The following is a 23,121-nucleotide window of genomic DNA, read 5'->3' as shown; positions in this document are numbered from 1 at the left end:
TCACAGTCACTGAGGGTTGATTTAAACTCACTGTTGACACTATCACCCCATCGACAGTCTTACGTGCCTGGGGCTGCTTCACAATTACTGTGCTTTGTGAAGGCAATCATAGAAATGTGTTACATCATCTTAATCACAATAACAATAAGTGTGATTTTCACTCTGCTACAAGCTGGATGTGCATCTCTTCAGCATCATCCTGACATCCAGCAGAGCTTTAACTTCATATCACTGCAATCTAATGAACACAAATGTCACATGATGAAATATTACTATCCTACTGTCTTTAATGTGCAGTGAATTGTTTCAACAAATGACACTGTTACTGTGGATTCACATTTGGTCAACTTTCTGAATGTGCACACACTTAAAAAAAAAAAAAAGAAAAGAAAAAAATTAAGAACTACTTTTGGACTAGAGGGCAGAGGAGGACCTACTCTGATCTGGTTCTTGAGCTGCTCAGCCTCCTGGCGTAGCTGATCAAGTTCACTCATTTTCCTCTGCTAATGGTGTGCTTCGCTCCGCCGCCTAGACTCTTGCTGATCTGGAAGAGAAAAAGAACAACGAGGTTAACATAGAAACCACACACGTTATCCCACAAGCATGCAAAATGTGAAGCCAGTAACACACGCTCAACTTCCATTATTTGCATGTTGCCCAAAGTGGAAATAACTCCCGTCTTCTGTAATGAATTTATAGACATGACTACTTCAGTGAAACACAGCTGAGAATCACACACGGTCTCTTATGTCCAAACTGAGAGGCCCAGACAAAGTCGTTGGGAATCACTTTCTAGACAGCTCGAGACTTGTCCTTGCCAGCTTGAAACTGTTACCTAGCAACAAGAACCAGGCAGCTACTTTAGGCTTAAGATAACAATTTTTGAGGAAGATGTTGATTTTTTTTTCCCTCTCATCCCCTCCCAAACAGTAGCAAACCCCTGGGTAAACATATGGCCTCAATGACCAGCCAAAAACGGGCAAAAAAATTTAATTGAAAAAAAAAAAAATAAATAAAAAATAAGGGATAAAAATCTACTCGGCCACACAAGACCAGAACATACTCCTTACTGTAAAAATGATACAAAGATTACAAGTCCAGAAACCAGGAAAGCAAAGAGGTAGACCAAGAGACAAGCTCTGGTTTCGCTGTGCTACTGGAGCCCACAAGATATTCAAGATGATGGGCAGGGTTTGACAAGGCTGTCAACGCTCTGGCCTCTGGACTCTAAACTCTCCTCCAATGTCATCCCTGTAATCCTGGGACACAGTTGATTCAGCTCCTCCAGCCAAATCCGGTTAAGACAAAACCTGCTGATGATCCTAAAAGCAGTGGCTATCCCGCTGACCCCAATCCTCCGGTCGATGCTCTGTACACTGAAACTTTCAAAAGGCCACACAAACAAGACAACTTCCACTTAAAAAGGAAAATATCCCTGGGAAAATTATTAAATTAGGCTCGGAGACATGCTGGATGCCGATAGAAGGAGAGCCGGTGATTAAAATTTTAGCACATCGGCGCGACTCAAACCAAATCCTTGGCCAAGACTTTTTCCAGTCCCAGAAACTTCTTAGAAATCATTTTATCTAACCAAACAAAGGAAGGAACAGCTTTTCTATTATGCTATCAACTCTCCCTAACTAATAATAACAACAACCTTTTTTTTTTTCCCACAGAATGGAATTAAGCAGGTTGGTATAAAGACTGGAGGTACTTTCACTATCCACCCATCAAATACGAGCAAACCACGGCAGCATCTACACAGCTATTACCTACCTCCCTGTTTCTCTGCGTTTGGTTTTAAGTCCTTTGCCTTAGAGAGAGTCGAGACGTCCTGAATGAACACCTTATCCTTCACGCGCCTCACATCTTAGTAGTTACCTGTCACCTGATTGGTCAGTGCTGCTAAATGGGTCTTCACCTAAGCAAGGCGCCTTAGCCCCCTAATCTTGGTGATAAAAATGTCTCATGGTAATATCACCGGATAATTCTGGTCGTTTCGATATGAACAGATAAAAAAAAAAAAAAAAAAAAGGAGATGGGTATTGGTACACTTTCCAAAGTCATCAAAAGGTCACCAATTCTGAGACTGTGCAGGAACCCACACCTCTCAGAGGCCGCTGAGGCCAGTGGGTTCATTAGGTTTACATTACCGTCACTGTTTGAGGGTCGAAACATAATCCCTGATGAAAAAAAAAAACTACCTGCCATGTTAAAAAAAATCACTTTCAAAGATTTACCTGAAGCATTATACAATCACTTTCAAGTTTTATCCACTATGCACATGCTTCAGCAATCAGATGCATTTTATTCTAAATTGTTTGTCATATCTGCAGCCACTATGCTGAAGCATAGTAATGACTTGGATGCAGCGCCTGACATTCAGTTTTCTGTTTTAAAATGTATCTTTATTTGATACTCTCAGCCCTAAAGTGCTCTTTGTAAACACCAAGTTGCCCTTCTGAAACATTCACCCGGCTCTGCAGTGGAACAATGCGAAGGGCCACAGATACTGCCCCCCCCTCCCCAACATACTTGGTCCCGAGGTTGTGCTTTCCCATGGCCGAGGAACTCTGGGGGTGGAGTCTGCAGTGTTAAACATTGCTGGCTGTTCACACAAGCCTTGTGGCTGTTACAACATGTGAACAGCATCCAGTCTGTCTACAAGCAGGGTTTGCTCTGACTTTCAGAGACAAGGAGGCAAAGGACTCAACCAGATGAGCCTCCGCAGAAAACTAGAAAACCATTTGCTTCATGAATTTGTTCCAATAGGCTGGTACAGTAATGAATTGCAAAAATAGTCATGCTACAGTCCAAGTGTCCAAGAATAAACAAATGGAACATGCCGTTTTTCCCAGTTGTTTTTAGATAGGAAAATGTAACCGATAGTCTGTGAATTCATTTTAAAGTAACCACCATGTTTGGCTGTGAAGAAAACTCATCAAATTTAGACAGAAAGCAGCTTGTGAGCATCCTGCTGTTTCAGTTGACAAATACTGTTCACCCAGACGTAACAACTGCAGCCAAAAAGCGCCATATTCATACAGTTTATGGATACGAGCACCAGCTTGTTTCCTGATGATTTGCCTGTCCTGTGCCGCAGCCAGTTCCCCATTCATTTAGGGGTTTTCTGTTTTTACTCAAGTCTGAAATAAGTGAAACACATGCTCCGTTGGCTGAGGTCAGGTGATCCATTCAGCCTGTCAGAACATTCCACAGTTTGATCCTTAAAAAAAAAATGGTTATAAGACGATGCAAATTTCCAAGTGTTTCACAAGAACGCCTAACATTTTATGTTCTACTCTGTGATAAAGATGCGGAACAAAGAATAAAAAACAATGAATAAAAACAGTATATGTTATATATATATATGTAACATCAAAAATGCTCAAACTGCCACAGTGGGTCAGCTTCAATAAAATGACATTTAAAAGGTTCTGCAAAAAAAACAAAAGACCTCAAATAAAAGCAGTACTCTTTGCTGGTGATTATTATTAGCATAAGAGGTGTGATTCAGAAGACTCTTTTCCCTTTTGCTGGTGGTGGGAGTGTTGAAACCACTGGCAGCCCAACAGATAGAGCTTCGACTGAGCTGCCTTCTCTTTCTGCCAGCTATTTTTAGAGAGGTGGTGGGGGAGGAGGAGGAGGAGGAGGAGAAAGGAGGAGGGAAGCAGACTTCACATTTTCCAGCCACTCCTATCAGCTCCGACATCTCGAGCACAACACAGTGACAAGGAGAGAGGAAGTGTAATTTGACTCTGAACACACGCGCACAGACAGGCTCTGTATTTCTTCTTCTCATATGTGGACGCACCATCCATTTTCACGCCGCAAAGATTTATCGGCCCGCTACACCGGAGAACAGTTGAGCCGGTGTTTCTTTAAAAATGGGTGCAGCAAGCAAAAGATTTTTGGTGGACACGATTGCAAAAATTTAAAAAGAAAGTGTCTAATAATTCTGAATATTGTCAAAAATAATGAAGTAAAATATTTTCATTCAGTGCAAGTCTGTCTTTCATGACGGCAAGCCAAAAATAAAAGCTCAGTATACACGCAGAGACGTAAATACCAGGATGCTTCTATTGGGGTTTGGTGGTGCATTTTGGGGTAAGACTAGAGGCGTCACCCTGATCACATAAGGAGAGGAGTCGGCAGTGAGATGTTCTGGTGCACAAGAGGATAGAGGCGAGCGAGGCGAGCTGGAGGACAGAGCCAGATTAAACTAATGAGAGTGAACAAGCAGAGGACAATTGGGAGGGGAGCTGCTAATTAACCCCTTGGTAAAGGGGAGCCGGGCTTGGTAAGAATCCAAGGAGGCAAACACTTGGCTTTTAGTTTCTTGGCCCTAAAAAACTATTTTGCAAAGCACAACAGTAAGAATTACAAGAAGCGACATCACTTAAGATGCAAGCCCAATTGTCCATCAGGCACACACAAATCAAATGACGTCACAAAGGTTCGTCATTTGGTATTTTCCCAGTAGAGCATCGAGCTTTTTCCGCCCACAAACTGCTTTTTTCCCAGGATGGATTTGATGAAGCACGTCCGATAATTTAATCTGAAGCACTAAACCCTGTCTTTATTTTCCAAAAGTGTAGGCTAAAAATAAGAAACGTGCTTTGTGTCCTAACACTGCACGTTATTTGAAACCCTTTAAACTATTTGTGATTCACACTGACCAAATACATATCAATTCAATGTTACATAGACTTTATACAAACCATTTGCTGAATTGTAAAGTCTCGCAGAAACAAGAATACTTAACTTTATACTTTTAAAAAAAGTAAAAAATAAAAAAAAATCCCATTTGAAAAGAAAAATAAGCAGACTTCTTTTTTTCTTGATTCATTTCTCAGCTGTGACACACAACCACGACCAGCACTGCATTAAGCACAAAATACTGTTGTAAGGTGGGGTTGAGATGGTGGCTTTAATAATTTACGCCCTCCTGCTTGGATACCAGCTGCCCCACCCCTTGCCTTCTTGAGAGCAGTCTCACTCGTCTGATTGTTCCTGCTCGCTCGGCTCTCTGTGGGATCTTGGCTTCTACTGCTTCAGGGTGCCACTTAGGTTGTGGTTAATTTGCCTCTGCTAGAAACCAACAGTATGTGTTGCAGGAGACTCTGAATGGTGCTGGACTTTGGTACAAGCCCGCCAGTCGCTGGCTAAGGCAGTATCTTCACTACAGATCATCTGTGTCAGCAGGCTGCCACCACCTTAATATTCATGCTTAGATTCTCTAAGCAGGCGTTTCCTTTTTAAGGGTGTTTCCCTTGTCCTCTGCTCTCTCTCTCGCACTCTCTTCCCTTTGTCAAAACATTCAGCGGATGTGGCGACATCGCACAGCCTTTACAAATACACTCTTCTCTGTGGTTTCTTCCACGAACGTTGCATTTGCTAATGTCCATCCAGCCTAGAAAACCACGCCACAAAATCAGCTGCTTTACACAGGACATTCTGACGGGCAGCCTCATACTAACAGATAAATATAGCTATGACAAAAAAAAAAAAAAAGTGACAGGAGAAGGTGGAGATTTCGTAGGAGGCATCAGGCTGTGTGTGTGGTGCTGCATCACCAAGGGACATGCTGGCACTTCATAGAAAATTAGGTCAGTCTGACTTAGACTGGGACTAACCCGTGCTGGTAAACAAATAATCAGGACTGACGAATACAAGAAGCTAAGTGTAATGAACAAAGATGGCATGAGACAAGTTCAGCTACTCAAAGTACATTATGAAATGACAAAGGGAAGCAAAAGGCATGCAACAGTAATCATAGCTGGCCTGATGCCTGGACAAACTATGAAACACAGTGTAACGTGGGGGAAATATAACTCTTGAAAAATGGTTCTGTGCAGAATGTTCAAGGCTGTGGTGTTGCATACTTTTCCTGTGATTATGATGAAAAAATGTCACTGGCACTTCAGTGAGTGGCAAAGGTTTAGAAATTATATCGGAAGCCCAGTGACCAAGAAGAACAGTGCACTTGGATCTAGTTTGTTTTTGTGGTCCCACTAATATTGAAATGACACCGAAAAGCAAAATTGAAAGTGGAATCCTGTCGATATAGAGAAGTAGGACTGTAACAGGAAGGAGTTCTGCATGAGTTATAGCTCCGCCTCAAATATCAACCAAAAGTCCAAAAACATGAAAAAATGTGGAGGAGCTCAAACAAGCTGTCTGACTGTAAATTGTTAAACTGCTGGTTCACTATTGACTATTGTTGTGGCCTGCAACATCATGGCTGAACTGGAATTGACCCAATACTGACAAGAGTGTATCTGGCCATCTATTGGCTTGGAGAAACACGATTTGACCATTGAACCCTTTACAATTCCACGCACTTATAACAGGACAATAACAGTCTAAATGAAGATTTTAGCGATAACCACAGCATACAGACTGGCATATTAACACTGGGACACAACATGTAAACTCCACCATGATGAATATTAAATGAAAAAATAAATGTTAAAGAAATTATGTTGACAATGCCATTAACTGGAAAAGCTGCAGCATGATGCATGTTTTATTTTTTTGGGTGGGATCCTTACAAATCAAGAACCCATTAACAGTCTAAATAAAATGCTCACAAGTGTTAAAATGTCGGATTAGAATGAGGATACAGCGCCTCTGGAGTCTGTTACGCCCTGCTATCTTGTTTGGGGTGCACCATGTTCACCTTTACACAAATGGACCACACTAATGCAATAATCCTGACTGGTTCAATTTAACAGAACAAAAACTGGACTGTTATTTCACTCCATGTTAGTGTAGGCCCTAAAGTTGAGCAGAATCATACAATTTGTTGACGTTCTACAGCAGCATTTCACAAATGTAACTATCTGAACACAAACAAAAGCATGCAGTAATTCTGTGCTGGTATTCTATAAAAACACAAAATTGTGTTCAAACATGAATGGCAAAAATAAAATTTTTAGGTGTGGTTAAAGGTTAAAGTGCTTTGTGTCTGTTACTTAAACAGAGAGTTGAAATGGCAGATTGCTCTAAAAACCGTACTCCTGGCTTACAGCGAATCTGGATAGAACGTGAGTGGCTTAAAAAAACACTCTGTGGGGAAAGGAGTCACCTCATTTCTTCATCCATCCATCCATCCAGTGGAAGAACACTCTGAAATATTTAAGAGTATTCTTCCACTTCTGTGCCGTTTCACTTTGAATTAGGCAAATCAATTGGTGGTCTGCACCTCTGGTCTAACCAGTACTGACAGCTCAACCAGTGACTAGCTCTCGTTATCAAACCTGTAACAATATGACTCAGGACAACCATGGACGACAAAACAGAGGAGCACACATTCATTTTTTCATCTCAAAGTTCACAGTTGATTCAGGGAAACAAAAAAGGCGGGCGCAAACTGTTTGAATACGGTCCAAAGCTTATCCTGCTTTTCTGAAATTCTGTTTAAAGTTATTTAAGTGCTGCAAAGCCAATCATTGTCATTACACTGGCAGCCAATCTCGAAACCATTTTCCCCAATCACAATATAAAAATGTAGTATTATCTGGTCTGCGTTGTCTTTTGTGTTGAGCTTGTCCACTGTAAAACAGGAAAAACTACACTGTAAGTGATTGTGTGTGGTCCTGTGGTCTGGCTGGTGGGTGAGGGTCTGTCTAAGTGCTGAGGGGAAGCGATGCATGGTAAATGTAGCTGAAACACAACCAGGTCACACAGGACGCAGGAATAAGGGGGCTGATGATGCAGGAAGAGAAGACAGAAGGGGATTGCTTCTGGACATTTTTTAAAAGCCCCGTCCGATCTCACTCACTTTGTCACTCTCCAACACACACACACACACACTTTTACTATGGCTAGTTTTTTTCTCCATCAAATACAAAGGGAACCAATGCACTGTAAAGGAAAAAAGTGACTGCTGGGCTAGCTGACATCTATATGAATGAAAGCATCAAGAAACACTTCATGCTTGTGTCAAGAAAAAAAAAAAACATTTCAATACCACAAGGAGTTCAGATTCAACACAAGCAAATCCAACCAAACACATGGTCAATGCAAGGAGGAGCACTAAGAAGTTATCACATTCAAACCATTTGGTGTCTGTGACTGAATCAGTTTTATAAAAAAAATAACTGGTGTATCAGTACCAAATATTTATTACAGTACTGGCCCCTCTAGACAATTATTCCGATCAGTAATAGAGTGGGAGGGGTAGATGATCTCATTGAACATATCTGAGATAACAAATACTTTAGAAAATCTAAACACTTAGGCTTAACAAAAAAAAAAGTCAAGGGAGTAATTGGGAGTGTTTGTACAACCATACAAACCACCAGCTTCGAGGTTTCCGAGACAGAATGCTTTGGCAGGCTTAATGGACCAATGATATATACCAGGCAGCAAGCATAGATTGATATATATATATATATATATATATATATATATATATATATATATATATATAATTTTTTTTTTTTTTTTAACTTTTTTTAAATAACGGTTTGAGGAAAAGGTGGATTTCAAATCCTTTTGAGTCTTACAAAGAATGGCTGAGCTGAAAGTGGATAGCCTCAGGCCCCATAACCCATTTTGCTCCATTGAAAGTAGAGCAAAATCCTGAGGCTACAAATGAGCATGCACAGCCTGGCACAGTTCTGATCATGATGTTTCTCTCAGTTTAGGTGAATCTTAAATCTGTCAAGCTCAGTACAGTAATTTTAATCGATCTGCAACAACAGCTTATAAAAATGTATTCATAAATCTGTGTCAACTCTGGATTTGGCCACTTTAAGCATCCTTATTGGACATACATTCAGCCAGAAGAAAGACATGTGCATCATAAAACATTTGTGCCACATGCTTTCAATTAATGGTATATCAAGCAAGGCCACTGAAGCCTCTCGGATCAGCAGGGGCGGAGGGTTGGCTTTCGGGGGTGGAAGCATTTTACAAAGATACATCCGAGCTGTATGCATCACACAAAAACCTTTCCACATCAGTGTACTTGGAGCCAGAGGCAACAAGATTATGATGAAAGTCTTGCATTTCCTGGACAACGGTCACACTACCTAAAAGCATACTGCCAATGACACAATGCCTACCTTGCATGTGTTACTGAAAGTATGCTCATGCAACATTAGACCCCTGCTTATGTATACCCGCCCATTACTGCCCAAATAAAGATTAATAAAACCCCACCAGCGCTTTAAATAATTTTGGCAGGTCTAAATTCTTCTTGATCCAAATACTATCATGCAGAAGAACTACTATGGTTAAAAACTTTATCATCATTATTGTGAATTAAGACAAAAACATTAAAGATCATGTCAAATCCAAGTGATGCAGTTTTAAACCTAGAGCACCTCAACATTGAGGGACCAAAATAATACAAGCCCTTAGCAGTACTCCCAACTTTCTCTGTGCTTTAGTTATCTTACAGTTGAATGCGATACAGACCTGAATCTTTTGAGTGGTCACACTCAGCCTGTGTATTGAAATTAAAAATGGGGCAAACCAACCATAGCATTTTATCTTAACAGAAAAAAACTAACACAGTTGTCACAGTTAATGCTGCCACCACCAACTAATTATTTAAGTAATCGACCAATATGAACGATAAAAGGATAAAATAAATAAATAAAAATGAAACAGTTGCCATTTCATTTTGCTATGTTTCCACTCGGGCATTTTTTTCCTCGCAGTGAGGCGCAGCGCATCTGAAAACGGTACGCTCGGTGGGTGTGTCACTAGCGGTCCATGAGTCAAAATCTAGAGGCTTTGCTTCAACCACAACGTCAAAGCATCACTGTGCGACAAGCACGCATGTGTACACACACACACGCTCTAACTGGATGTTAATTGAAAGCATGAGATACTTTAATCAAAATAGCGTGTAGCATCGCTGCCTTGTGTGAGCCCCGATACAGACGCAGTAGTGTTGCCACTTGTCTGTATTGTGTGTATCGGGCTAGCCACTTCAGATTGGAATCCAGTAAGCCCTGAGCATCACTTCTAATAAACTATGTATTTGCTTTATTTTCAATAAGTAATGAAAGCAATGAAAGCGCAAATAAACAGCTTAAAGTGCTGGGGGAAAAAAAAAAAAACATCGGAGGAGACTGGTCTTAGTAGCAATTCCACCAACCTCTAACAATACAAATGAACGACAAAATTAGACCAACCAGCAGTATTTGATGGCTGCCACTCGTGGCAAGTTTTATACCTGATATCGCTATCTGGTTAATAAAGGCACTGTATTTAAGTCAACACTAAGAGTATTGGTGTGTATGACCTGTGTATGACGTATTTTACAGCTACGCCACTGTCGCGGAGCACATTCACGATGCATGCTGTCTGCACTACCAAACATATGCGACCATATCAATGCCAGACTACCTTGGGAAGTGGTTTGGATCAAAACGCATTGGTGCCTGTTCCCACTTGGATCACCCAAGATGCATTTTAATGGCAGGTGGAAACAGGGTCACAGTGATATGACTGAAGCAGTTGTCAAAAGCTGCACGGAGTGTCAGCAAACATTAATTTAGACGCTTATGCACAGATATGAGCAAAACTGAATTCATACTTGACCAACACTTTGTTTACAATATAAAATGTCCACCTTAGCATTACATTATATTCCTCTGGATGAACTGTCTCTTTAAACGGACACTTTTGCATATGTGTGCGCTCAGGGTTGGGGAGTAAGCGATTACATGAAACGGCGTTACGTAATTAGGATACAAAAAAAATTGAACTGTAACATAAAAAAATGTGTCATCTCATTACAGGTATATCTGATAAAAACAGATAACTGAGCGGGATTACTTCTGAAAATCAGACGGAATCTACCAGAGTTACAACAAACATGCGCGCCGTATACAGACATAGTGACACTTTACGGCACAAACCGCGACACCACCATAGATATACAAACAATAGAATGGAATAGAATAGATGCCGCATCGACGGCTGTCTTGGAGCAGCCTCCCACTCTACTGTTATATGTTTAAGCATGAATGAAACAACCCGCATTGCCATGGATTTTACCACCTGCTGCTGAAGTCATGGTCGCTCCAGAGAGAGAAACTCATTCTTTGGCTAGAAACTTAGACATCATTTTGCATATAAGTCAGATGAGGCCCATAGCTTCTCTGTACACTGTACAATCTGCCTCCCAGCTGTGAAAATGCTCTCAACATCCAGTGACTTATCAAACGTGAATAAATATCTACAGGTATGATACACACCTGAACTCACAGTGAAGCTGAAGTTCTATCAGACTGCTAACCTGTCAGTAACCTGCCTGTTGAGAGCTGCAGCCTCACCAGGCTGAACTCAGAAGAATCTGATAGAGGCAACAATATCTTCAGCCTGTACGGAGGATTTATTGGAGACTGCATGTTACCTTCTGTCACTGAGGAATGAATGAACTCTGAACTCTTGATAAAGTATTGTGCATGGCATACCTGAACACAAAACACTGCTCCTCACTACAGGAGTGCAGTTACAAAGCAGATTGAGTATATAATATAAATGTCTCTTAACATGTTACTGTAGAACTACTAGAGAAACACAGATTGAACTGATGGTGCTGATCCTGAGTCAGAAACAAAAAGTCAGATTCTCAGTAGGTTAGAGGATGTCATGTTGTTGGTATTAATTGGGAATGAACACAGAGTTCAACACAGTTCATAACACTAAGAGCACTTAGTGTTTGCTGTGTGTAGAGTCGTCAATATGCCGTGAGAATGAGACATTGTATCTGTCTTTATCTATATGTTTGCTGGTGAAGTAATCTAAAAGTAATATGGTACATTATTTTTTAATTGACGCAATTACAGTAGTTACTGATTACATTTTTAAAAGTAACTGGTTGTAACACAGAGTACTATTTTAAACCCTGCGTGCGATCCTCAGCGTGGCTGCACTACTGTGGGTAATGCCTGATAGGACACACAACATCAATGGGACTGACAGTTGAGTTTAATTGATTGATTTGTGAAACATTCCATGATGCTGTTTGCTCATACGAGACAGAACATTTGTTGGGGGGAAAAAAAACAGGCCCTGGCTTGGCAGAAAAAAACAAAACAAAAATACATATCTTTATATTATAGTCAGATCAGTATTACTACCCTGAATATAGAACAGGAATAAAATATGAGTTATTAATCCAGCTAAAGTAACTATATGGACTCTAATGTTGACGTATTCTGTGCAAATGCTTTAACATGAAAACGATTAGGAAATCCATGTTGAAAAGAGAAAAAAAAAACAGTCACATACATTAACAAAGATATGTTTTGTGCTTTGGACAGCTGCACAACCATCTTTTCATTCAAGCAAATGAATGAGTTAGATTAAAAAAGGAAAGAAAGGTCAGACTAGCCCAAAGCCAAAAGCATGACTTTATTTAAAACATAAAATACACTCCTTTGAATGCATTAATAATCATACCCCTCCCCCCGCAATGCTTTCTCCCCAAGCTTCCAAGAGAGGAACAAGTGTGTGTGAAGAGTCACATGATAGCTGCCCCACTCTTATGCTCAAGCGACTGTGGTCTTTCTGCTTTAAAGAGGAAGAAAACTCACTAATAGTGCCGTCTTTGCTGTCATCTTGGGATTCAGGTTTGGTCACATTTTCCTGTTGGCAGTCAAATGTAAGGGCTAGAATGTAAATAGACTGTGAGAAAGTCTCTAGCAGGCGTTGAAATGTACACGCAAAATCCAGCCAGAGCTTGTGATGGGTTTGTGGTAAGGTTACACAATGCTTGAGTGGTGACAAGCCTGTGTGTGGTTCACTAAGCGGCCCTGGTGCCACTTATTTTGACTATTCAAAACACTGACTGAGACCTTTTGCCCAGTGGTGACAAGCTTTGCATGTGTATCAGCACCTACAGTCAAACTACACACAAGTCTACATAGCCAGTACAGTTTAGTTTGAATTTCCCCAGAAACACTGACCGTAGGGAGAGCTCCAGGCAAAGGCATAGGCTGCATCAAAATAAGGCGGCGAGGCTGTTCGGCAAAACATATTCAGGAAAACCATATTTAAAGTTGTGTTGCTCAAAGGCACCAAAATAAACAATACAAAAATGTTTGTGTGATGTGAGAAGGTTGTCCTCTGTTACAACTTAAGTTCATCTTCTATGTGACATTTGTGACACCTTGTTCATCTAAGAAAATGACAGTGTGTGATACGGAGGCATAAAGCATCCTGTCATATGGCAAACATGGACCTACTGCAAACCCAAGCAGCGGGTGGTCAAGCTATGCAACCAATTCATGTGAGATAGGTTACCCATGTTCAAGAACTAGTAGAGACACCAGGCTTCACTGATAAAAGAACTAAAATGCTCTGATTTTATTTGTGATACTTTTTTGATAGCTAAACAAAAAGTTTATTTTATTTTAAAAGTTTACAAAAAGTAGATTGTAGTTTCTCCACTGTCTGAAAATGAAGTAGAGGTACATTGTTCCTCGAGCTATGCTGAATAATGTGCTTTTTATTTACTCATTAATAAGAGTTTCACCATTCAATACTGTGGGAATTACAATGAGGTACAAATGACAGATAAAACAAATATTTAAAATGTCTGATGCTGTCAAAACACCGCCAATTTGCAACTGAAGCATCAAGGTAAAAAGTTCTTGACCACCTACTTAGTGAAAACTAATAGCACACAAGCAGGGGTTCACATGACGTGTGGGTTCTTGATGCTAACACTATTGTGGGGTACCAAAATCAACAAGTATCTGGAGTTCAGATGATTAACATGGTTTTGAACATGTGTTGTCCTCTAATAAAGATTCAAACAAGCGAGTGGTCCATGAGTTGGCCCTAAATGAATCAATCCTGGACCTCTTCTTCATTAGAATTAAATCTTCGTAGCATCTACCAATCGTTTTTGTTTTTCAAACAGCACTGTTTCTTTAACTGTGATGAAGGCCACTGAAGCAAGTCATGTAACTCATGCCGCTTTTAGTGCTTATTAAACTCTCTGCAGACGACATTCATTAGCACCTGTGTATCTTCCAATTAAACACGGAGTAAAATTGTATGTTTCAGATGTATTAACTATGGCTGCAGCTCTAGATTCAAAAACTAATTAAAGAAAAAGTGAACAGTCCTGGCCAGCAGCTGGACTAGCAGTGCCAGCAGCGCATCGCAAATAAAACTTATATTAAACCACTTAGTGTTTAAAATAAGCATTATTGTTGTGTTTTTCTCTGTAAATGAGCCTAGAAATCACTGTGTTGTACTTGGCACAACATAATAATAATAATAGTAATAGGTTTTATTTATAACGCACTTCACATTTGAAACCAAATCTCAAAGTGCTAAACATAAAGCTGAAATGAAACTAAATTCATATTACTCCACAAACAGTATCCAACACAGAGAGCATATCAATTAGCCATAACTTCAGTCCACGTATAACTGTTTGCAACATTTAGGATAGTAATAAGTCATTGCAAAACTATGCTTTAATACCACTAAAAGCCTAGGAAATAGGGTTGCACGATATCGTCAAAAAATGACACTGCGCTGTGATGATTGCACACACACACACACACACAATGCCATGGCGATGCTGTAACAATATATGGGGCAGTTCTTCTAGGAAAAGCTCATAGCTTTATCATGGATGCTACTGACACCCAGTACTGCAAATGTGAATCAATGCAGTACATATGGTGTTGCAGGTATGAAGTTTTGCGCTCAAAATTAAAAATTCAGTGAAAATTAGGTTTGTAAGCTGTGCACAGGACCATTTAACAATTCACTGGCAAATAAGGATAAAAAAAATGGAATCTGCCTCAGGAGCCATATGAATGTGAAATGTGTGGTGTTCAAGTAAACCCAAGGATGCTTTAGATACAGGTCAAATTGAACTAAAGAGATTTTTTAAGTTTTCAGCTTATTGAGATGATTGGCTATATTTACATGAGTTTTAGCTCCCCTTTAATTCAATTCTTGAGAAAACATTAAAAATCACCCAGACACACATTTTCCAAGATGGCCACGTGAAGCAGACTCGACTAGAGTGGAGACCATAAAACAAGAGTCTTAGAAGTCACAGATACAATGAAAAGAGTGGAAGCTATAAAAATGCAGACCTTTTTTACAGCTGTGGTGTCAAAATTCATCAAGAAAGAAAGAAAATATTCAGGAACTTTAGTCTGTTTACTTCCAGTAGATGTAAATACATCACGTCCACCCCCTGTCCAATCAGAACCCTTCCCAACCCCTACATCTTAAGTGGAACTAAATAAAGGCGATTAAACGTGCTTTCCACAAAAACCTCAATTCAGAAAGAGAATACTTAAATTTCAAATGATTTAAATAATTTGAATAATTCATTCCAAATTAAAAAAGCATCATGTAACCGAGGCCATTGTGTAAGGTCAAATTAGAGTGACGGTAACTTAAAATTACACAATCTATAAGGCTTTACCGTGACCCTGGATGCAAAGCACACCCTGTTTAAACCATTTTAACCGTGTTAGTTCAGTAACTTAAGAGACAATATATTTAATTTGTCTAAAAAACAATATCAGTTTCTGGTAGAGATCATTGTGCAGAAGCTTCCAGTGAATGTGTACACAAAAATTGATGTGATCACCACTGTGGCTCAAGAGACTTCCTCAAGAACACAGTAGCACAGAATACACAAGTCCAATGCAGTGACAGTACGTTGCGGTTGTTTTTTCAACTGTTTGAAACTATCAGGAATCTCCAAAGAACAGGCTTTTAACTAATAGTGTCTGACATCACCAGTTTACCTGAACCTTTACCTTACCTACCTGAATTCAGTTTGAAATGTTGGCACCGCCCCCGAGCTCTCTGACTGGTTCCTCACATTGAGAACCCCCCCCACCCCCCCCCCCCCCCCCCCCACCCCGCGTGCATGATGCTACATGCACATCCCATGCGTGCACAATCCATTGATATCCAACATTGACATTTGTGTGAAAAGCAGACTATAAATCATCTTTTGTGCATCACATCCAGTGTCTTGCCATACATTTAATAGTCATTGCTGTGACACAACACGCTGTCCCCAACACTAACAGATAGGTGTGAGCCAGAGTTGCTGCATTTTATGTTCAAAACTCAAATGTTTTTTTTCTACTCAGTGTGATTAAACATGCAGCTGATTATATAGTCTCCAACCATCAGAATATCTGAACCATCAAGCAAACTGTGTATAAGCTCAATATGGAAGTGTTTCTGTAACCGAGCTGGCCTCCATCTTTTCAACCAGCCTGTACAGAGAGCACTGTTTCTTCCAGTGAACTTACATATCCTCATTCAGATACTGTAAAATAAAAAACAAACTTGTGGGGAACTGAAGCTGAAAAATATAACCATGGCTTAACGTGTCATGAGGCAACTTTTGCCCATATCTTTAGGTACGCTTACATTTAAATGACCATCAATTAACAGGCTCAGCAGCATTTGTTCAGTTATAATAACAGCTATTTGGGTTTGTCAATTAGGGCTGAACGATATATTGTTATATCGATATCGGGATATGAACATTCAGGACATTAGTTTCTCAAAATCAACGATATCAAGATTTCCCCCACTTGCCCTGCATGTAAGCTTGCCCATGCACAGGTAAGGCCAGCCAACCACAAACCTCGTTTACTGGTTGACAGCTGATGGCAGAGGGTGGTTGCAGAATCTGCACAAACAAGTTTGGTGGTAGTGGCAGTGAGTTCTCATAAATATAACTGCATTTTTTTTTACATCCTTTTGTATTATGATGCTTTTATTTTCCTGAAAAATGCTTAACTTTCACTGAATCCATTGTAATATATCGTATCAATATCGAGATATCTGGCATGGATATCGAGATATGAAATTTTGCCCATATCGTTCAGCCCTATTGTCAATTATGATACATTCCTTGACATCAATGTTTTTGTATGCAACAATCTGAATTAAAAAGCTTAAATGGAGATGTGAATGCACTTTAAGTAAGTAACCAAGCATTATTGGTGCAACTCATTGGGTACTTGCAGGATATTTGGCCACACAGTTGATGAAACCACAGTGAATGGATTTATGTTACTGACACCAAGGACTACGCAAAAAAAACAACTGAGAAACAGCATCGCAATAAAATTCAGGACCATACCTAAAAGCACCCCCCCCCCCCTCCCCCCAATCTTCCATATTTTGAAACAACAAAGGTTTGTCCGTGTCTGCAACAAACAGTTAAGAGGTAAAAATGATGTGTCCATCGCATAAAGAGCTTTCACTTTTAACGTGAAAGCATTTAACTCACGCCAGTCAAAGTGCATATAGATCAGCCTTTGGCAATACAGAAAAACCAGTATCCAACCAAACTTTGCTATGTGTGTGGCTGCCATTAGTGCAAGTTTTACTCAAAATGTGGACAACGTCAGCACTTTGCTGTGTTTGGTCTGAACTGACAAAAAAACTTTAATCATGATAGCGAAATCAGTTTAATCACCTTGCAATCAAAACAATTGAGAAATAAGGGTTTATTTGTGCAAGTTTACGCTTCCCATATAAAAAGAAGTGCTGCTAAAGTCTGCATGCTAGCAACTACCTAAAAAAAACACATTTTGGACATTTGTAGCATCTTCTGGTTAAACATGGGTTTATAATTGTCACGTCTCATCTGAAACTCAAACCTATGAATGAATATGAGAAGCATGAGATTTGAATCCAGGCCATCGTGCTAAACGTCAATGATGAGCTAAAGTTAATTAACCCAGTAAGCTATGACTGCCATGAAGATAGCCCTGTGGCTTCAAATGTTGTTCCCAGCAAGCTTTCTGCAAGGCAACCACATGAACTCAAACACTGCATCATGAATATACATGCAGTGAAATAAACTGGCTCCTCATTGTTAAACTAAGCAGCCTTTTGAAGGGTTTGGTAGATAAATAGTCGATTGGTGTGATTTTTGTAGTTTTTTTTTTTTTTTTGGATAGTATAGGATGTATATTTTGTAGGTGTGAATTTAAGATGTTATAACAGTTGTCCCATGAAAAGACTGTCCCCAGTTTGAATGTGGCTTGGACTTGGTTTTCTCAGGGAACTCCAGCACATCAAATGAGTAACATTACAGTTTAACAGGTGACTCGGCATGGATGCAAGTGTGATTGTTTACTCTGTGATAGTTTGGCGACCTATTGAAGGCTCACCTCGCCTTCACCCACAGTCGGCTGGGATTGCCGCGACCATGGGTTGAACAAAACTATAAAAACACAGGAGATAAATAGATGTACTGAAATTCTAAGCCGTTTATCAAAACACTCACATCTGATAAACATTTAGGCAGGTTTTGAGACTGCACATATCCCAAAGGGTTGATAGAAAACAAGTGACAGCTATGATTTCAAATGGAATTCATTTTAAGAGTCTTTAAAATCTTTGGCAATAGTGCCCAAGCTGCTTTCTCAACAGTGCTGCTCTCCTGATTTTCTTACAATGTGAATGAGTAACTGAGTATTATGTCTGCATGAAGGTCCTACAGATAACACTATTGCTCAAAGGTAAACAAGATTAATCTCACTGTAGCTGTGTTGGTCTTAATATCAACAGTAAGAAATAACACATACTGTGAGACATGTGGATGAATATGGAAGAATTTTTGTGATCAATATTTTGCAATACAGCCTAGCAGAGTTATAACTGCTTAAGTTTTTACCACCTGAAGCTGTGCCACAATCTTATGTCATAGTGATGGCTGACAGTCTTGTTATAAAACACATCTAATACTTTTAAAAGTGAAACATCTGCCACAAACGAAAGATGACATGAATATATGCCATTTGGTTGGTCCAGTTCACGACTGAGATTAGCATTAGGGGCACAGTCCAACTCATTTTGTATGAAATCAATAGTACATGGCAAGACGATCCAATGTATTTAGAACCCGGCCTTGCAGTCAGTGTAATACTTGATAGTTTATCATAGGATGTTTATTCACAAAGCCTTACAGGACGCTCCAGCTTTTTCACAGTGGATGTATAGTTAGACTTGACAATGTCAAAAGGTAAAAGGAAATGAGCACTATCACTGACCAAAGCCACATAATCCCAAAGAGTGAAATCCACAGACCAAGGATTAAACCCTGTTCATATGCTGCACTTACAGATTAATAATGGGAAGAAGGAAAAAAAAAAACCCAGGATGGAAATCCTCATTTAAACACAGACATCCGCCTCCACTAAAAAAAGGATAATTATTCAGTATTTAAACATATGGTCATTATCTTGTGATGACACTCATTCTCTGGACAAGCACTGCTGTGTACTGACCAAGTGTAATACATGCACGCATATGCAATGAAGGCTTTCACAGAGGCCTGTCATCACATAGACAAAATAGTTTTTAAGAATCGAATGCACCTCATGACATGACTGAACAAGGGCAACAAAGCAAACTGTCATATACATTCACACTGTCAGTATAATGCAAGTCATATGTAGGTCAACCTGCTTAATGGTCTTGATTAATTCCAGTCCATTATTGTTAAAAAATTAGCACACTCTGTAGTGTAATATGTGCTTCATCCTATATTTGCAGTGATATATTAGCTACTATTCAACAAGAGATATGAGAACAACCTCACAAAAACCTGTGGCATACTTGTAGAAAAAAAAAGAAAAAAGAAAATACAAACCGTGAGAAATCAAAGCTGCGCAACTACGGTTTCATTTATCCTAGCATCATGTTATGAATACGAGGGGATTTTTTTTTTAAAGTAATGAATGAAAAGTGTAACAGTGACTTAATTCAGCTCTTTCAAACGTGCAACATTTAAGGCAAACCCATAAGATTGATAGACCATGACATTTTATTTTGTCAAATTCACAGGAATGAAGATGAAATAGAGATGAAATAGATGAAACAGAGCATGTCCATGAGACAAAAACACACACAGAACAGCTGAGGTTTTTCAAATAACTTATATTAATCTCTCAAAGTGTTCTGACAATAGGTGGGAGGGAAAAAAATCACAAGAAACTAGGCTGATATTTAAGGAGTTATTAAGTTAGAGCTGTGATTCAGTGAGTTCAGGCAGCTTGTGGAAATGCATGTCTATATCTTTGACATGTGGTTAAAAACTCCTCAAATCTGGCATCAAGCTTTATATTAACAGTTGATAGTTGTATTTCTCATAGTTCAAACATCCTGTACTGTAATTGCCATGCTCCTGGTATTCAGGTTCTCAGAGGAGACGTACAACACCCCTTTCCCACCATGTTGTCCTGTTTCTTAGGAGCACATACTGGATCATTCCCACTAGGAATCCTATCCGCCCTCAAGTCGTTTTTAATTCGAAGACATTATGTACATTTCTAGCTTAGAGATAATCAAAGAGGTGTAGCTTGCCAAGCCTGAACCCATCCGATGCTCGGCAGCTGCCTCTCTGTGTCTGAGAAAAAGCGGTGATGAAAAAGGCTTTGAACGCCATCTTGTTCATTGCAGCTGCTTGGGCCCTGAATACAGGAACCCATTCATTCGAGGAGGCGGAGGGAGGGGGCACACTGGCTACATGGATTCAGCTCTGTCAACCAATAAACGCCGCTAACTCTTTTCAGGAAAGACATATACACATCTCGAGATGACCAACAAGCGGTAATAAGCCGCGAGTGAGTGTCCAGATGCGGGATCTTGAACACGGATCGGAGGTAACTTGCAGAGAGCGGCGCGCGCGACACGGACCCTGCCTCGGTGCGGTGCTGGAGGAGGCGCTCGGCGCCGCTTCCTGCGACAGTCAGCACGTCTAACACCGAGAGATCTGATTTAAAACGCACTAAACCCCATTCCACCGACACACCGAGACGCCGTGCAGGCTGTGGTTTGGTGCCTGACGGTGAATGAAGCGGAGCAGCTCTACGGGCTACAGGCGGTGTTAAAGCGGCGCGGCCCGGCGAATGCTAACAACTTGTCCTGCAACAGACCCGTGATCAAGATAAACAGATTGTCACAATCCAATTAGACAATCTCGTTTACACATCATTAAAAGAAGAAGTTCAAATTAAGGTCGAGCTGTGTGTTGGTAAACTGTCACTGGTTGAACAGTCATTAAAGTGAAATGGCTATTGCCACCATCAGGTACACAGCGGTGTCTCTTTATTCCAGCTGTGCCTCGACTTATCCACAAATCTGTCATATTAACATATTTAGTTTGAAATCAAATCAGTCAGTTCCTCCTCGCTAGCGTCCACGGATAAGTCTAAAAGCATATAGCTGAGGCCACAACCCATGATGGTTTCAATACACAATGTTTTAAGTGAGTGAGCCTGCTCACACACAAGCTGCCAAATAACTCTTAAGACATTACGCAAACAATCCCAACAACGCAAATATTGCGTTTCAATCAGTGCGGGGGATTTACATAAACCCGGTCGAAAGCAACAACGCCGTGCATATGCACTTAAAGACAGTGGCATGTTGTTCTGGCTGCCATATTCGTAAAATATACACACCCAGATGAACCACACCAGGCTGCGAGCGTAGGCTGTGGCCACTGCTGGCTAACTTGTATGGACTGGATACGGAATAGTGGGGGTGGTAGTGATCCTGCTGGTGAAGTAGCCATTTTTAGACTCCCTTCAATTCCATGATGGGAGAAGAAATTTGCAATACGATTGAATGTAATTGCAAATGCGTCTAACCTTTGGATTCGGCCATGCAAGTTTCATAAGTTGCACCAGTTCGATGTTGTCCTAAGCTGCTGGTTAAGGGTTAGTCAACCTGAGAGTTGCAAATGTGCGGCCAATTAGCCTGCCAGGTAATCACTGTATGGGAGAAAATCCAGGCCGACAACCAGATCCGAATTTTTACTGATTCCTGGCGTGCATGTTTCATCCAGATTACATCTGAAATTTAAGTAGTGCTCGGATCAAAAGAGGGGGGCAACTACAGATACCCGGACGTAGGAGAGGGGTGCTGGCTAACCTACCGAGCTGTCACAAACTAACCTGCTAATTAACATTAGCAGTGAGCATTAACCCCAACCGTGCCGGACAAAAAACACTACCAATCGTTTTGATTAATAGACACATTGGATTGAGTTCTGCGGTCGGGGTCTGTTAGAAGTGACCCCCACCCACAGTATTAGCTTCAGCAGGGAGCTAACGGGGAGCTAACTGTAGCTGGAGCCGCTCAGCCCAGTTTAACCCTTCTCCTTCATCCTCCCTGCTCGACAGGCTAGCTGCACACTTAATGCATTTCCTGAACCGCAATCTCGAATATCAATACAAATTCTTACCCGCTTTCAGTCGAGGGTGTCCGTTGTTTGTATCACATTGACTGGAAACAGCAAAGTCTCGTCTCTCCTCTGTCCGCCGAGGCGCTTAGATTTAGCTAGTTTAGCCACCGAGGAGCGGCACTCCCCGAACCCAGTTTTCGACCCGCCGAGGGGGGAGACACACCGGCACAGAGGCGCAGAGACGAGGCGGCGTTCACCCAGACAGACGTTTCACAGCTCCTCCGTTTCGGCGCAAATTCCACCTCAGAGCGAAAGAAAAAAAAAAGATCCCTTTCTTGACTTTCCCGACCGTCGTCGTCCCTCTTTTTTTTCTCTCTCTCTTCACGCCCGGATCTCAGTCGCTTCTTCCTCCGGCCATCAAACAGCAGAGATGGGCGCGGTAACCCTGCATTCAGGTCTGGGAAACCCCACGTTACGGCAGCGTCACAACGCACGGCGAAGGGTCGACGACCACTCCGCCACATCAGGAAATACTGCCATCTTTGGTAACAGCGGCTCACCTAGAGCACGTCTACCTGCTAAAAAACACGGATTTAATCCCACTTTTAACTGCACAAACACGATTTTAATCCCACGAACAGCTACGTTAGACACCTCTCATGCCGAGGAGGAACATTCGCCAACTTGTGTGAGCTCATTTCCAAGCAAGGGTTTCCGCGAAAAGATTGAGGAGAAACGAAAGTAAACAAAACATTAAATTAATTCTCTTCATATTAAACTTATGAAAGTGAAACAAAGGCGGCGAATTTAAAACTTAAACATAACTGAGGCGTAGCTGAAACGAAATCTAAAACTTCTGATGGGAATCTTGTGCACTTACATTTAAACTCCTTATCACATATTTTAAGTTGGCGATACTATTGAAAGTAAATCATTAC

General features: G+C 40.7%; 1 protein-coding gene across 2 annotated transcripts in view; it reads right to left on the bottom strand.

Moving 5' to 3' along the window:
• gnb1a (guanine nucleotide binding protein (G protein), beta polypeptide 1a) overlaps positions 1 to 22,606 on the bottom strand; it is a 32,418-nt gene extending 9,812 nt beyond the window's left edge. The window contains exons 1-2 of one of the 2 annotated variants that reach the window (XM_030119584.1): positions 22,244 to 22,606; positions 438 to 544 (exon numbers count right to left, since the gene is read on the bottom strand). In XM_030119584.1, the coding sequence (XP_029975444.1) occupies positions 438 to 494 (57 nt within the window). In that variant the 5' untranslated portion in view covers positions 495 to 544; positions 22,244 to 22,606. Of the gene's footprint in view, positions 1 to 437; positions 545 to 1,776; positions 1,857 to 22,243 lie in introns of those variants that run through there. The other variant, XM_030119585.1, reaches the window with a different exon arrangement.
• Positions 22,607 to 23,121: the final 515 nt, after the last annotated feature.

Source organism: Salarias fasciatus, chromosome 20 (genome assembly GCF_902148845.1).
Source record: "Salarias fasciatus chromosome 20, fSalaFa1.1, whole genome shotgun sequence".
NCBI lineage: Eukaryota > Metazoa > Chordata > Actinopteri > Blenniiformes > Blenniidae > Salarias > Salarias fasciatus.
This window is presented reverse-complemented; position numbering and strand designations above follow the sequence as displayed.